General features: G+C 41.3%; 1 protein-coding gene and 1 long non-coding RNA gene across 2 annotated transcripts in view; both read left to right on the top strand.

Moving 5' to 3' along the window:
* The window catches only part of LOC127633707 (disintegrin and metalloproteinase domain-containing protein 12), a 120,385-nt gene that overhangs the window by 59,862 nt on the left and 44,201 nt on the right, over positions 1-16,322 (top strand). Inside the window, exons 5-10 of the mRNA XM_052112973.1 lie at positions 2,277-2,353; positions 5,580-5,772; positions 10,287-10,352; positions 11,112-11,183; positions 12,570-12,739; positions 13,439-13,523. Coding sequence (XP_051968933.1) covers positions 2,277-2,353; positions 5,580-5,772; positions 10,287-10,352; positions 11,112-11,183; positions 12,570-12,739; positions 13,439-13,523 — 663 coding nt within the window. The remainder of the gene's footprint in view (positions 1-2,276; positions 2,354-5,579; positions 5,773-10,286; positions 10,353-11,111; positions 11,184-12,569; positions 12,740-13,438; positions 13,524-16,322) is intronic.
* On the top strand, positions 777-1,323 carry LOC127633742 (uncharacterized). The gene is made up of 3 exons (XR_007969251.1): positions 777-1,115; positions 1,147-1,177; positions 1,239-1,323. It is a non-coding gene; the product is annotated as an uncharacterized LOC127633742 (long non-coding RNA).

Genomic DNA, 16,322 nt, shown 5'->3' with positions numbered 1-16,322 from the left:
TCCTTGAGTAATCATGATAAATTGATCATTTGGTTCTAGAAAATCACTTGCCATTATATCAAACACATTTGAAAGATATTTGATTCATTAAATGATGCTGAACGTTGTCTTTGTCTTTGTGTTTGAGTTGCACAGTGTGCAATAGACTGGCATGTGTTCAGGTCAATATTAGATCAAAAATGGCAAAAAAAGAAACAGCTTTCTCTTGAAACTCATCAGTCAATCATTGTTTTGAGGAATGAAGGTGATACAATGCTTGAAATTGACAAAAAAACTGAAGATCTCATTCAAAGGTGTAACTACAGTCTTCAAAGACAAAGTACAACTGTCTCTAACAAGCACAGACAGAGATGTGGAAGACCAGATGTGCAACTAAACAAGAGGATCAGTACATCAGAGTCTCTAGTTTGAGAAATAGACGCCTCACATGTCCTCCGCTGACAGCTTCATTGAATTCTACCCGCTCAACACCAGTTTCATGTACAACAATAAAGAGAAGACTCAGGGGTGCCTTATGGGAAGAACTGCAAAGAAAAAGACACTTTTGAAACAGAAACACAAAAAGAAAATGTTTGAGTGGGAAAAGAAACACAGACATTGGACAACAGATAATTGGAAAAGAGTGTTACGGATCTTAACCCCATTGAGATTTTGTGGGATCAGCTAGACTGTAAGGTGCGTGAGAAGTGCCCGACAAGACAGTCACATCTATGGCAAGTGCTACAGGAAGTGTGGAGTGAAAGGTCAAGTGCTACAGGAAGTGTGGGGTGAAAGGTCAAGTGCTACAGGAAGTGTGGAGTGAAAGGTCAAGTGCTACAGGAAGTGTGGGGTGAAAGGTCAAGTGCTACAGGAAGTGTGGGGTGAAAGGTCAAGTGCTACAGGAAGTGTGGGGTGAAAGGTCAAGTGCTACAGGAAGTGTGGGGTGAAAGGTCAAGTGCTACAGGAAGTGTGGGGTGAAAGGTCAAGTGCTACAGGAAGTGTGGGGTGAAAGGTCAAGTGCTACAGGAAGTGTGGGGTGAAAGGTCAAGTGCTACAGGAAGTGTGGAGTGAAAGGTCAAGTGCTACAGGAAGTGTGGAGTGAAAGGTCAAGTGCTACAGGAAGTGTGGAGTGAAAGGTCAAGTGCTACAGGAAGTGTGGGGTGAAAGGTCAAGTGCTACAGGAAGTGTGGAGTGAAAGGTCAAGTGCTACAGGAAGTGTGGGTGAAAGGTCAAGTGCTACAGGAAGTGTGGGGTGAAAGGTCAAGTGCTACAGGAAGTGCGGGGTGAATGGTCAAGTGCTACAGGAAGTGTGGAGTGAAAGGTCAAGTGCTACAGGAAGTGTGGGGTGAAAGATCACCTGAGTATCTGGACAAACTGACCGCTAGAATAACAAGGATCTGCAAAGCTGCCATTGCTGCACATGAAGAAGTTTAAGAAGTGCTGAACATTTTTTTCTAATTGTAATAGTAATTTTTCACATTATTAATGTCCTGATTATACATTGTGATCAGCTGAATGCCACTTTGGTAAATAAAAATACCAATTTCTTTCCATAAGAGCAAAATCTGTACATTATTCCAAACTTTTGGCCACCAGTGTATATTTTGTAGATTGTATGAAATAAACCAGTACAACAACCTGAATTTTTAAATAAAACTGAAGTGTGTATTTGGACATTTTATTCAGTACATTCTAATATAAACCCCTTTCTAAACAAAAATGTGTACGTGATAACAGACCATTTCAATGTCCTGTAGGTTAAATAGTGCTTTTAAGATGAAGAAAATACAGGCGCATCTACTCAAACTTCCCTCATATTAATAGTGAGCCTAAATGTCATTCATGCTATTATAAATGGTGTAAAGAACACCAGTGAGCTGTTTAGTATGAGATGTAACTTATACCTCCCGATTCCATCGATTCCAAAACCTGGTATCGGGAGTCGATTCCCAAATTTCTGGAATCAAACATCCCTACCTATAGCACGAAGTTGTCACGGCACGCCCAAGGACCAAACACGTGCAAAGAATGCACACTAGAAGTATGCGAGACTAAATGTCACATTATATTGTGCAAGTTGTTGCAATGGGAACCTGAAGAACTACTTATTATAAGCAATTTAATGGCTTCTCAGCAGAAATATAAACCTTAAAACCATTAAGAAACGATGAAAACCCAAACATCAATCCATATCAAATCACTGTGTGGGCGTACATAGTACACAATTTGCCCCGACCTGATATTTATAATGTATTCCCTCATGTGGTCATGTGATCTTCCTGTGTTGTGTGACCCAGATTCACTGCTTCTATCATGGTGAGGTGGAGGGATACCTGCGGTCGGACGTCAGTATCAGCACCTGCACTGGACTCAGGTGAGTTTGATGATGTCATTGGGGCTCAGCATACTCAAGCCAGAGGTAACATACGGATACCCTATATGGGACTATTTTTACATTAACCTTACCCAACCCAGCTTTCCTTTGGTTCAACGGGCCCGGGAAAGGGCATTTTAATGACCTAGTGTTAAGCTCACCATGTCTCGAGAGACTTCCGTCAGTTCCTGAAAGGATTCGTCAGCCACTCCGTTTTAATTATGAAAGAGCACCCTGGTGAGCGGGTAATGTTTGCATTAATTATGCCAGATTGGACATTCACAGAACTTTCAAAAGTAAAAACTCTAAGCAGGGTGTATGTTCTGCGGGAATGCGTTTAATTGATTTTCTTGTAATAGTTTCTGTCAGACCGTCACCATAATAACTTTATATCAAATGATCACACGCCACAGGAGATGCATAAAGTTGATTTTCACACTTCGACCTGGGACACGCAGGATTAATGATGGTGATAAAGCAGGCGAACATCTTCAGATATGTCTCACAAGGGACTCCAGATGTCTCTGTGTTGGGGACAGGGGTGTAGGAACGATCTGAAAAGTGTGGAGAGGGGGACATTGACAATCTCATCAGACTCTCAGTTAAAAAAATGGTGCAATTTTTCCTTTTTTTTCTCCTTTTTTTTAACACTATTCAGAAGAGAAAGGTTGAGGAATACTTAAGTTGGGCACAACTCCAAAAAATGGTTAAGGTACAGGGTGTGGAATGAGGTCCCAAGTCCCTAAAGACCCAAGGTATGCATTAAAGGGTTAACATACTGTGTGGGTATATATACTGTATATATATTTAAACATACATCAAATGATGTCATTTATTTTACAATCAGAGAAGTATTTTGTTGGGGGACACAGCTGGGTCCTCAATAGGGATATTGAAGAATAAAAACTGAAAAAGACAGGAAGTCGAAGTGAAGTTTTGCAAACTTTACGAAGCAATTATTGTCCTATGCAAATTACATTAAGGGTAACATCATACCACAATTTCTAGAATTCTGGTAGGTCAATTACTTCAAATATGTTAACATATTGGACTGTTTCTGTCTTCGTGCGAGCAATAATTGTTAGCCACAACCAGGGGTGGACTGGGAAGAGATATCGGTCTGGGATTATACATAGCAACTGGCCCAAAAGTTGTTTGGGGGAGGGGGGGCATATCGCGTCGCCGTTGTGTGGCTCGTTCTGCATAACGCTGTGGCTCATTTCAGCTTATCGCGGCCCATTCGCCCCATTTCGTGGTCGCCCGGCCCGGTCCTCCCAATGGCCAGTCCACACCTAAAGTGCACCGGCCCACCGGAAAAATACCCGTTATGCCAGATTAGCAATCCAGACCTGGCCTCAACACACAGGGGGTGTGCTCTGTCCTTCTCTGCATATCGCGGCACAATTTTGTGGTCCGTTCTGCATAACGCTGCGGCTCACTTCAGCTTATCGCGGCCCATTCGACCCGTTTCGTGGCCGGCAGGTCCGGTTCTCCCGATGGCCAGTCCGCCCCTGATCGGCCCCAAAGAGCGTCAGCCCACTGGGAAAATGCCCGGTATGCCAGATTACCAATCCAGCCCTGGCCTCAACACACGGGGGGTGTGCACTGTCCTTCTCTGCATATCGCGGCTCCATTTTGTGGTCCGTTCTGCATAACGGTGGTCACAAATTCTATTCAAGTAAGCTGCCACGTTATGCAGAACGGACAACAAAACGGCACCGCGATATGCAGAAAAGAACCTCGAACACCACCCCACCCCCGCCCCGCCCCAACCCCAGTCCTCCGGCTGGCCTTACACGCACGTTATATGTTATTCAAAGACCGAAAACATTTGCAGGTCACTTGAAATAGAGCACATGCTCTCTCTCCCTCTATCACTGATGAGGGTTCGACTGGAGTACAATGATTTAAACTGACTACAGAGAGCACTTCAATGTGAAAACAAGCAAGTCCCATGACTTTAAGATGAATTAGCAATCCTGGTCTGAAGTCTCTTTCATGGGTAAGGACATAAGTCACCCTAAACAAGCAGATATTACAGATTTTCCTGCTTACATTACAACTTGTGGACAGTTTTGCAGCTTCCCTATCCACAGGTTGGAGATGATGAAATGTGGATGTTTTCACTTGTCAGTCAATGGCGCTCTATGAGATGTTGGTGCATACAAAGATGGCCGCTTGGACACTTCTGGTGGCTTCACCTCCTGCTGGCAGTTTATTGTTGCGTCAGCGATCCAGTTCTATTTATATATCAGTGTTTGAAACGCATATGAACACAAAAAGGCAGAATGTCCAGTCTCAGTCACCATTCACTTTCATTGTATGGAAAAAAAAATAAAAAATTCAATGAAAGTGAATGGTGACTTATGAATTCCTAACTATCTCTTTAACTTTGTAGCATCGCTACTTTTAGTATGTCACTCTCAAACCCTGCGGTCTCCCCAGAGTACATTTTTTAGCTCTTTATATCAACTCGGTGTCTGGCAGGAAGACACATGCACAGGCCTCCTCCGACAAAAACGATGTTGCTTGGCACTCCGGCCAAAACAAATTACTGCTGATTTTTTTTTGGCAGTGTCTGGGAGAACAGAGTTTCATGGGGATCTCATGCGGTGGAGAGTGTAGTTTTGAAACTTCTGGAAAAGCCCAGAATTTTGGACCTTTGCCAACTGAGGAGACTGTCACTTAAATTCAGCACACAGCTTAAAAGTGTGAGAAAGGTTTGCGGACACGGATCCAAGAACCACGGAGCGGTAATATTAGAGCTGTGGATAAGATTTATTTTGTCGAATGTCCCACAAATCAATCGTCTGTTGATCAACAGTGGCTTGGATGTTGAATTAAGCTGGTCTCCAAAATTTCACGCTGTCTTATTTTGTGGGGAATCGAGAAACCACTTCCTCTCTCTCTCTCTTCCTATTTGCAGTCCATCTGTTGTAAAAGATTCTGTTCAAAGTAGTTCTGTATAATCTTAAAAAACAAAGCTTAACTCAACATTTATTAACCCATCGTTTGCAATGCTTGAAAATAATGCTGGAGTACTCAGATGACGTTTAATGTCATTAAATATTATCTTGTTTAAAGGATGTTTAGAGACAAAAATAGTGAGTTAAAAAACAATTACTCCAAGGAAGTCCATTCATTTCAATGGCAGTTACTCAGCTGGCGCATTCAGCCCAAATATGCAACCTGCTTACTGTTTCCTCATCTGTCTGTCTTTCTACAGGGGACTGATTTCACTTGAAGATAAAGTCTATGTAATGGAGCCGACACAAGCGGGGAACATCACCACACATCGTATATTCAGAGGAGAACACCTTAAACTCACCCAGGGGACGTGCGGACATGGTCACAACATTTCATTCCCTGCAGATTTCTCAAATACTACAGAATCTGTCTTCAGCTCTCACAGCAGTCGGGTAAAGGCAATATTTTTTACTTTCATCAGCGACTCTAATGAGTCTGTCCTTTTGAATCTACTGTGTGAAACACTTAGTGTGACCAGAGTACTCTGATTCCCAAATGAATGACTCTTATGAGTCGGTTCTTTTGAATCTATTGCGTGAAAGATTCAGAGTGACCATTGTACTATGATTCCCAAACGAATGACTCTTATGAATCGGTTCTTTTAAATCTACTGCTTGAAAGATTCAGAGTGACCATTGTACTATGATTCCCAAACGAATGACTCTTATGAATCAGTTTTTTTGAATCTACTGCATGAAACTTTTAGTGTGACCAGAGTACTCTGATTCCCAAACGAATGACTCGTATGAATCGGTTCCTTTGAATCTATTGCGTGAAACATTCAGAGTTGCCATTGTACTCTGATTCCCAAATGAATGACTCTTATGAGTCTGTCCTTTTGAATCTACTGTGTGAAACACTTAGTGTGACCAGAGTACTCTGATTCCCAAATGAATGACTCTTATGAGTCTGTCCTTTTGAATCTACTGCTTGATACTTTCAGTGTTACCAGAGTACTCTGATTCCCAAACTAATGACTCTTATGAGTCAGTTCTTTTGAATCTATTGCATGAAACATTCAGAGTGACCATTGTAGTCTGATATCCAAACGAATGACTCTTATGAATCGGTTCTTTTGAATCTACTGCATGAAACATTCAGAGTGACCATTGTACTATGATTACCAAACGAATGACTCTTATGAATCGGTTCTTTTGAATCTACTGCATGAAAGTTTCAGTGTGACCAGAGTACTCTGGTTCCCAAACTAATGACTCTTATGAGTCGGTTCTTTTGAATCTACTGCGTGAAACATTCAGAGTGACCATTGTAGTCTGATATCCAAATGAATGACTCTTATGAATCGGTTCTTTTGAATCTGCTGCGTGAAACATTCAGAGTGACCAGAGTACTCTGATTCTCAAACGAATGACTCTTATGAATCGGTTCTTTTGAATCTACTGCATGAAACATTCAGAGTGACCATTGTACTATGATTACCAAACGAATGACTCTTATGAATCGGTTCTTTTGAATCTACTGCATGAAAGTTTCAGTGTGACCAGAGTACTCTGGTTCCCAAACTAATGACTCTTATGAGTCGGTTCTTTTGAATCTACTGCGTGAAACATTCAGAGTGACCATTGTAGTCTGATATCCAAACGAATGACTCTTATTTATCGGTTCTTTTGAATCTACTGCGAGAAACATTCAGAGTGACCAGAGTACTCTGATTCCCAAACTAATGACTCTTATGAATCGGTTCTTTTGAATCTACTGCGTGAAACATTCAGAGTGACCAGAGTACTCTGATTCCCAAACGAATGACTCTTATGAATCAGTTCTTTTGAATCTACAGCGAGAAACATTCAGCATGACCAGTGTAGTCAGATTCCCGAACAAAGGACTCAGACGAGCCACTTTTTTTTGGTGAATGAACAACGTACTGAGCTGCAAGTCATTAATTTCGACATGTCAGACTCTAAATTAATGTTGACAATGTTGACTTTAACTCTATACAAATTTATTCTTAGAGAGGATTTATGCACCTGATTTTTACCTGATAATGTTCCTCATTCATTTAAGCTCCTTCATTTCTTTCGCCCTGCACATCTCGTGGCACAGCGATACCATCAAGAGCTTCCTTCTTATAACCTCCGGTGAAACTTCAGCCCTTTATCCACGATAATCCTAATTATTCTCAACACAAAGCCTGACGCAGATGTGTCCAGCCTTTTATTTCCACTTAAAAAGGCCAGTCCCTGAAAATAATGGGCGACAGCCTCCATTGAAAGAGAAAAGTGGGGTCACCTTCAGTATGGTGCCCCTATGTGCTGGATGCTGTGACTACGTTTACACTGTTACATCTTTTATCAAACGATTAAATAATTTCATTTACTTTAACATTTATGCATTTGGCTGACGCTTTTATCCAAAGCGACTTACAGTGCACTTATTACAGGGACAATCCCCACGGAACAACCTGGAGTTAAGTGCCTTGCTCAAGGATACAGTGGTGGTGGCTGTGGGGACTGAACCAGCAACCTTCTGCTTACAATTTATGTGCTTCAGCCCACTATGCCACTACCAATCCTACACTCATGTTATAAAGGCTGAGAGAAAATACATCTACACTTAGACGGAAGAGTTTATAATAACTTTGAATTGCAAGTAGGGTAATCACTTGAGAAAATTCGATAGCCAGACAATCAGAGGGCTTTTAAAGTGAACAGTCTGCTGGAAAGCACATCACTGTGGATCGGAAGTCGTTTGAGGGCATTACTGAACCCAGAACAGGAAGTTCAATCACACAGCTGTTAATAGAGGGCACATTTGGAAGGGAGGTGAAGATGTAACCTTTGTGCTTAAAGGCGATAAACTATAGACTCTTGGCAAAAAGAGCCTTGAGAGATTTTTAAACGAGGTTCTTGGGTGCATGCTCTATTAACCCTGTCCTTCACAGGAAGAGGTCAAAGTTAAAGGGGTAGTTCACCCAAACATAAATATATATATATATATATTTTTTTTTTAAGAATATCAAGACCACTCTTGTCCATAAAATGAAAGTGAAATGGGACTGGAACGGTCCAGCTCAAAATGACAAAAAAGGCAGCTTAAAAGTAGTCCATCGCTACGTCCGAGTATCCATAATTCCCTACTATATAGTATGCCAAAAACAGTATGCCAATGGAGTAGCATTGTCCGAGTCCTCAGTACTCATGAAACAGTAAGTGAGAAATACACAAATGACCGTGAAGTGTGGATTGACCAGACATTTTAAGGTCCCATAATCCCTCGGGAGCTGAGGCGAAGTCACGTTCAAAACACTGGATTTAAAAGTACACTGGAGAAACACAAGTTGGACGGCTCTTTACAACTATAAGTGTTGCATATACCATAAGGGAAGTTGTTCCTTGTGCTTAAATGGTGCTTGTTTAAACCAGAAGTCATATATTTGCATCACGGGACAATGCCCAAGTTCCCGGATGAAGTATGTCCGAAATCTATTCATACTACTCATGCATACCTAAAAGAATGGACCGTTTTACCGACCAAGAAGTGGTCATTCATTAAATGCTGTACATACTATGACAGTACGCCAGTATAAGCCAAATTTGAGTGAGGAACAAACTGAAAATAGTTTCCGCTGTCAAAGCTCTGAAATGGCCTACAAGAGTGGGCTACAAAAATGAAACCCTGATGCCATTTGACCCCACCGAAGTCAAATACAATTGGTTCTCATGTCTCGTGATCAACCGTCATTGACATCAATGGTGGCGTATTTTGGATTTGAGAGATGCAGCAGAGAGGAGTATTATCTATTGTAAGACTTCATAAGACATAAGACTACTTTTATGATGCGTTCTTACCATTTAGTAGAATGAAAGCAGCAGTGCCAACTTCAGTTTCAAGAGGTGACAATATATTCTTAAAAAATTAACTGTGGAAATAGGAAACAGTTAGAGGAGGGGTGCTCATTACGTCGATAGCAAGACGACCACTGGTCAATCTCGTTAAGTGGTTAAATGGTAAAGGGAGTAGTGAGAGAAACTACTCAAATAACGAAATGTATATGACTCCCACGCGGGTGGATATCCAAAACGTTGGATGGCTGGAGAAAGCTCTACCTGATTGGTTACGGTTGCGATCAGGGGTCAGGCTATAGGGGTCGGTTTCTCCGACCAATCAGGTAGAGCTTTCCTGATAAATATGACTGAATTGTCTAATCAGGAATCGCTTTCGTAAACTCGCCCCCTTCGCACACTATCTGACAGATGGCATCTTTTTGTGAGGGTAATGTGTAATGCGGTAATACGGGAATACGTGCCTGAGTGATGGTCAAATACATGTATTATAATGATGCCTAGCTGCCATATCACCCTACAGCTCTTGCTTGGTTGCCCACTAATGCTAAGCAGGGTTGAGCCTGACCAGTACATGGATGGGAGGCCTCCTGGGGAAAATTAGGTTGCTGCTGGAAGAGATATTAGGGAGGCCAGCAGGGGGTGCTCAACCTGTGGTCTGTGTGGGTCCTAATGCCCCAGTATATTGACACTATACTGTATTTCGGATGAGACATTAAACTGAGATCCTGACTCACTGTGGTCATTAAAAATCCCAGGGCACTTCTTGTAAAGTGTAGGGGTATAACCCTGGTGTCTGGGTCAAAATCCCACTTTGGCCCATATCTATCATGGCCTCGTATTAATCTCCATCCCTGAGTTGGCTACATCACTCTACTCTCCTCTCCATCAATAGCTAGTGTGTGGTGGGCGTACTGGCGCACTATGGCTGCCGTTGCATCCTCTAAATTCTGCCTGGTAGATCTTGCTGTAATAGCATTATGAAACTGTAGATCTCATGCCATAAATTGTGAGCACCCATGAAGTTAATGATGTCAGAATTTTGTATTTTGGGGTGAACAATCTCTTTAAGAATCTTTTTCTGTTTCTGTTTCTCCCTCCAGCATAAACGGGACACCCAAAGCAGCACCAAGCACGTGGAGTTGATCATTGTTGCGGACAACCGCGAGGTAACTACGTTTTCATTCTGACCTCACAAAACATCTCTGAACTTCAATCATCTGAAGGTCAGACGTCAATAAAGCCCAAAGCATGGTACCACAACCCCATCTGCCTGACTTGCACTTGCCCTTTGACCTGTCAGGATGGAGGAGTTTCAGGTCTTGTTTTGGGTGCTGTGGTCATGGATGGGAAAAGGTCAGAGGTTGAAGCAGTTAAGTTGTTGATTAGGTAAAACAATGCCTAAATAGCTAGCTAGCTTGGTTGAACATCAACCAATAGCCCAAAGGCCTAGGTGGCATCGTGCAAAAAGGAAAGTAATTTCAGAGAGCATTTTATTTTTCCTTTATAATATTGTCCATTGGTGAATCAGGAAATTGCATTCAGTAAGTAAAGGGTGGACAATTAGATTTCATGTAGTTTGAAGATGTGGGAAATAGTTAAAAATACTGTATTTCGTCATATAGCAAATTTGACAGCTTTCAACCGAGGTTTTCCAAAATGATTATTGTAACAGCACTCAATATGAAACACCCAGAGGCTGCAATCACTGCAAACACGGACGACACATTTCCCATCTTTGATTTCATTCTCTAAAGCTTTTTTGTACATCCAGCATTGGACAGTCTGAATATCAAATATTGCTGCTCATGTTTGGCCCAACATCGCCATGGAAAATGAATTACCTCATGTGACATTTACCACATTCAGACACTGAACAGCCATATTTAGCTGCTGTTTGTCTCTTTTTTTCAATCTTCACATTTCAGTTTCAGAAACAAGGAAAAGACGTGGAGAAAGTGAAACAGAGACTCGCTGAAATGGCTAACTACGTCGACAAGGTAAACTTAAGCATGTTAGCATGCAGTGATTTCACATGCAGTGATTTCATGGAAAATGGCCACTTTTTGACAGCCACCTCAGTGTCCAAAAGACACCCAATTTAGGGTTGTTCAATGTCAAATCAACTACATTTCAGAAACTTCCTCAGGTGAAATGTATAAATATAAGATAAACAAAAGCTTTGAAGATGTACATTTTTTAAATGTAATAAGTATATCTAAATATAGTATTTTTACTTTCAGTATTATTAGGGCTTCTAGCTGTTGATGTGTTTGACAAAAAAAATATATATAATTATAATAATAATACTAGCTTCCATGTTTGACCATTGAAAATGAATAAAATGTAACAATTTTCACGCATGGAGCCACATTGAGAGCCATATATCTCAGGGATTTGACCATTTAGGGCCTTAAAAATTAGGATACAAAAAGGAATACTTGTTCTGAATCAGAATCTCAAGGTATATTAAGATGTCTTTAATACTTCTGAAGTTATAGACTCTCCAACTTTAAAAAAAAAACAACAAAAAGTTGATTGACTTAACATATTGATGCTTATTGACAGCTTGTTGATTAGTAACAGACCTACCAATCTCAATCAATTTTGTGACTATCACCCCTGGGGTCGCGAGTTCGAATCCAGGGCATAATGTGTGACACCAGTCAGGTCTCCTAAGTAACCAAATTGGCTCGGTTGCTAGGGAGGGTATAGTCTCATGGGGTAACCGCCTTGTGGACGCGATCAGTGGTTCTCGTTCTCAATGATGCGCATGGTAACTTGTGCGTGGATCCCGGAGAGTAGCATGAGCCTCCACATGCTGTGAGTCTCCACGGTGTCATGCACAACGAGTCACGTGATAAGATGCACAGATTGACGTCTCAAAAGCGGAGGCAACTGAGACTTGTCCTCCGCCACCCGGATTGAAGCGAGTAAATGCGCCACCACGAGGACCTACTAAGTAGTGGGAATTGGGCGTTCAAGACTGGGAGAAAAGGGGATTCAAAAATAAATAAATACATAAATGTTAAAAAAAATTAAGCCGTGGACCTCTAGTTAAGTTGACACGGAATTACCCTTTATCGAAATTCACAGCAAGTAATAAATTAATAATTAAAGTAGGCACAATTTACATTTGTCTACAAAACCAATTTAAGCATAAGCCTTTAGATCAAATGGTTTTTAAGATTTTTAACTTTTTGTATCGTGCCTGGTTAGGAAGTAAAATCAGTTCATATGTACAAAAATCACTAACTTAAGCTTAAGAGCTCACATATATTTGTACAATGTATATATGTGTCTGGTTTTACCTCTTGAACACCTGAAAAAGCTATCTTTGCTTTACCATTTACAGTTTGTTAACAGCTAGTGCTATCGGTTCTCAGTTTTACAGATCTCTGAACATCCGTGTGGCGCTAGTGGGGCTGGAAGTTTGGAGTGACAGAGACAAATGCTCTATCACTCAGGATCCGTTCACATCACTCCACGAGTTCTTGGACTGGAGGAAACTCAAGTTACTCCCGCAGAGACCCCATGACAACGCTCAGCTGATTAGGTAACCAGGAACATTCAAATGCTAAACACTTATTGCAGATGGTCCTCGGTTGGAAATGATACCATGTTGTTTACCACAAGAATCACTTTTCTCACCTGAGAACAGAGAGTGAGTTCTCGATAGAGGTTGTCAGTGTGTAGCCCTAAAACCCTGAAGAGAATTTGAATTTTGGGGTTAGCATGGGTTCCCTCGGGGTCCAATAGGTGTATAGAATTGTGGTTTTCGTTTTTTGAGTCAAATAAAGTCTGTGGTGAACATTACATGAGAAGTGTTCATTTTGAAACGGACGCGAGTTGCTAACAAGTTGCTACAAGGTAAATTGCCATAATTGCCAAATTGTCATACCTCATACATGAATTTTCAATACGTAAGTTGCTAAAAAGTTGCTAAATTGGCTAAGGACAACAACTACCACAGGGACGTGAGTTTACGTGCTTGAAAAAATTGACAAGCGTTGCAGTCCTTATTTACTAACTTACCTTTTTAACGAACACAGCGGTTTCAAACGTAACTTTTGAGAAATGACTGTCTGTAATTTATGGTGTAGAACAAAACGTGCAAGTCTCTACAAGTTATATTAACCACAGACTTTCATTTACTAATACTCATCTCCATTAGCCCTACAAATTGATGTATGAGGTTTGATTCACACGTTTGTATTGAACATTGACCATGTGAGCGTTTGTTTTTCCTCCTCAGTGGAGTGTACTTCCAAGGTACCACCATCGGCATGGCTCCCATCATGAGCATGTGCACTGCTGAACAGTCAGGGGGCATTGTCATGGTGAGTGACAGCTGTCAATCATTGCTCATGAAATACAATATATTAAAAAGGATAGGCAGATTAATCAGATTCATCACAATGAATTGCATGTTTGCTAAAAAAAAGAAAAGCCTATAAATGAGCATAATTTAAAACATTATTATTACAAACAAGAAAATCATTGAATATGCATGACCAAAAAGGTGCTTTAGAGTGGTTCTCAACCAGGGGCCGGGGCCTATAAGGGTGCCCCAAGGTGACTTTTATTTAAAATAAATGTATAAGATATCATAAAATAAATCAAAAAATGCTATTAAAAAACACTCTAAAAATCAAGATGTACTGTACTGCATGTAAACTGTATGTTATTGTTAAATAACATACAGTTCTCAGGGACGGATTACCGACTGGGCCAAGGGTGCCAGTGCCAGTGGCCCTTGACTACCAGGGGGCTCTTGACTGCCCGAGGGTGCCCTTGGCTTTAAGGCTGCATGATCTGGTTTGTTGATCCCCTCCAACAACTTCTGACCAAGAACAACGAACCCCCCCACTTGGAGTTGATTGGCCCCAGGACCTTTGCGGGTCATAATCTGTCCCTGAGAGTTCTTGAAACTTCTGCATTGATGTTCAGATTTTCTATTTATAAAGTTTAAAAATCAACAAGCTTTATCACCATTACAGCTGAAGTACTACGGGGGTGCTTTCAAATACTGTCTTGGACAACGGGGCCCCTTGGAGTCAAATAGGTTCACAGCAATCCATTTTGCAAGTCTGTCCAAGGTAGTAGCGTTCACACAGGATGCGTTCTTGCGTTACGTCTATGCCAGGGGTATTCGATTACATTTCCAAAAGGTCCGGTCTCGACATTTCCATCCCACCAAAAGTCAGGCCAATTATAACGTATCATTTCATAGCCATTCTGACTAATGTCAATGTGTAAGAAATGCTAATTTTTGGGGTATAGTTATTATAAATTTCCAAGTTGGCAGCAATAGTACTTTGTAAAATGAGAAAAAAAATTATAAATCATAAATCAACAGTCAAAAAGTCTCTGGGCAGGAATGAGGACATAGTGGCCCAAAGACAACCAAAGAAGTGAACTATGGGGGATCTTCTACTGTTTATACATATAGGAAAGATACTGTATGGGGGTTCAGGGGTAACCCATGAGAGAAGTGTAGGTAATGTAAAAGTCTTAATGACTTCAAATGCAAATCTGCCCAAAACAATCTTAATAGTGCAATTTAAAAACACAGTTAGCTAAAAACAATTAAAAATTATTTTTAATCTAAAGGTGCTCTGGAACTACGATAAACTGTCCATGTCACGATCCTTAATTGCTTAGCTGAACCATCGGAGTCATGTCAGACACATGCAGAATGTTTCTGCTTCATTTTTATTTTCTGCAGTGTATTTTAGCAAACGATCTCAGTATCCATCTATATCGCTGCTCACCATAATTCTCAGTTACGGTCTAATGTCGTTAAAATAACCGTGACTGCAGCTCTAATACAGTATATCATGTCGCGGGCCTGGGGAGAGAGGCAACGCGTTTGGAGCTGAAAAGGGCATTCAAGTATCCATCTCTGAAAGATTAGTGCTAGTCATGCCCCGGAGCGCTTGTGGTGTACACAGCTCCGTTGTTTTGTCGCTCTGCTAACCTAAAGTGTAGAAACGGTGAGATGGGGCAACCATTGTCATGATGTCTCGCGGTCCAGATAGAACAAATCCAAGGCCCGGGGTCCGCTAATTGGTGACCACTGGTCTATGCCATTTTTTATTGTTGCCGTTTTCGCTGTCCTTTTCTGCACATCGCGGCGGCTCATTGTTGCTTATCGCGGCTCATTTGGCACGTTTCGTGGCCGAACCACCAGCCCGCTCGGTTCTCCCAATGGCCATTACGCCCCTGAACGGCCCAAAAGTGCGTCGGCCCACCGAACTTTTCCTATGACGTAATCAGTAAAGACAGGATTTAGTCATTTGCAGTGGATTACTTTTTTGGATTAAATGGTAAATGGTCGGTATTCACCCATTCACACATACATTCATACACCAATGATGGCAGAGCTGCCATGCAAGGTGCTAACCTGCCATCGGGAGCAACTTGGGGTTCAGTGTCTTGCCCAAGGACACTTCGGCATGTGGAGTCATGTGGGCCGGGAATCAAACTGCCAACCCTGTGATTAGTGGCCGACCCGCTCCACCACCTGATCCACAGCCGCCCCAATTAATTTACCCAACACTGTTGAACACATGTAGATAGACGTCTTAAATGATACAAATTAACAAATATATTACAAAATTTGCTTGCATATGAAGGGGCATGATAAAATGCATTATTTTAATAAAAAAAAATTATGTAATGAATTCGCCTCACCTTCTCCCTTCCTCCGAATCACATCTTTGTTAGTTGTGTTTGTGTCAGTTCATGGGTTACCTGAGGTTGCTCTAACTGCTGATGTCTAGATTATCTTACTGTGTTATTTGTGGACATAAATTCTTCCAGCATGTCTGTCTAGAGACACTTGACTCTAAATCAAACAAACACATTGATTACACCAGACACGGGCTAACGATCTAATGAAGCAAAAAATCGAAGTGGCTTTATAGAGCCCGTCTGTGGTCAGAGAGGAAAGGAAATATTGTATTTTAAGTCCTCGAGTGATCTTTGATTTAAGCAGATGCTGCCTTCGAGTCTTCTTGGGAATGAGTTTGGAAATCGTTATTAAGATGCGATGTGCATTCGAGTGAATTAGATCGGAGTTGAATTGATGAATTGGGCAATTTAATGTTTCTTTTACCTTTTCATATTAGCCCTTT

This window comes from Xyrauchen texanus, chromosome 40 (assembly GCF_025860055.1).
Source record: "Xyrauchen texanus isolate HMW12.3.18 chromosome 40, RBS_HiC_50CHRs, whole genome shotgun sequence".
Lineage (NCBI taxonomy): Eukaryota > Metazoa > Chordata > Actinopteri > Cypriniformes > Catostomidae > Xyrauchen > Xyrauchen texanus.
This window is presented reverse-complemented; position numbering and strand designations above follow the sequence as displayed.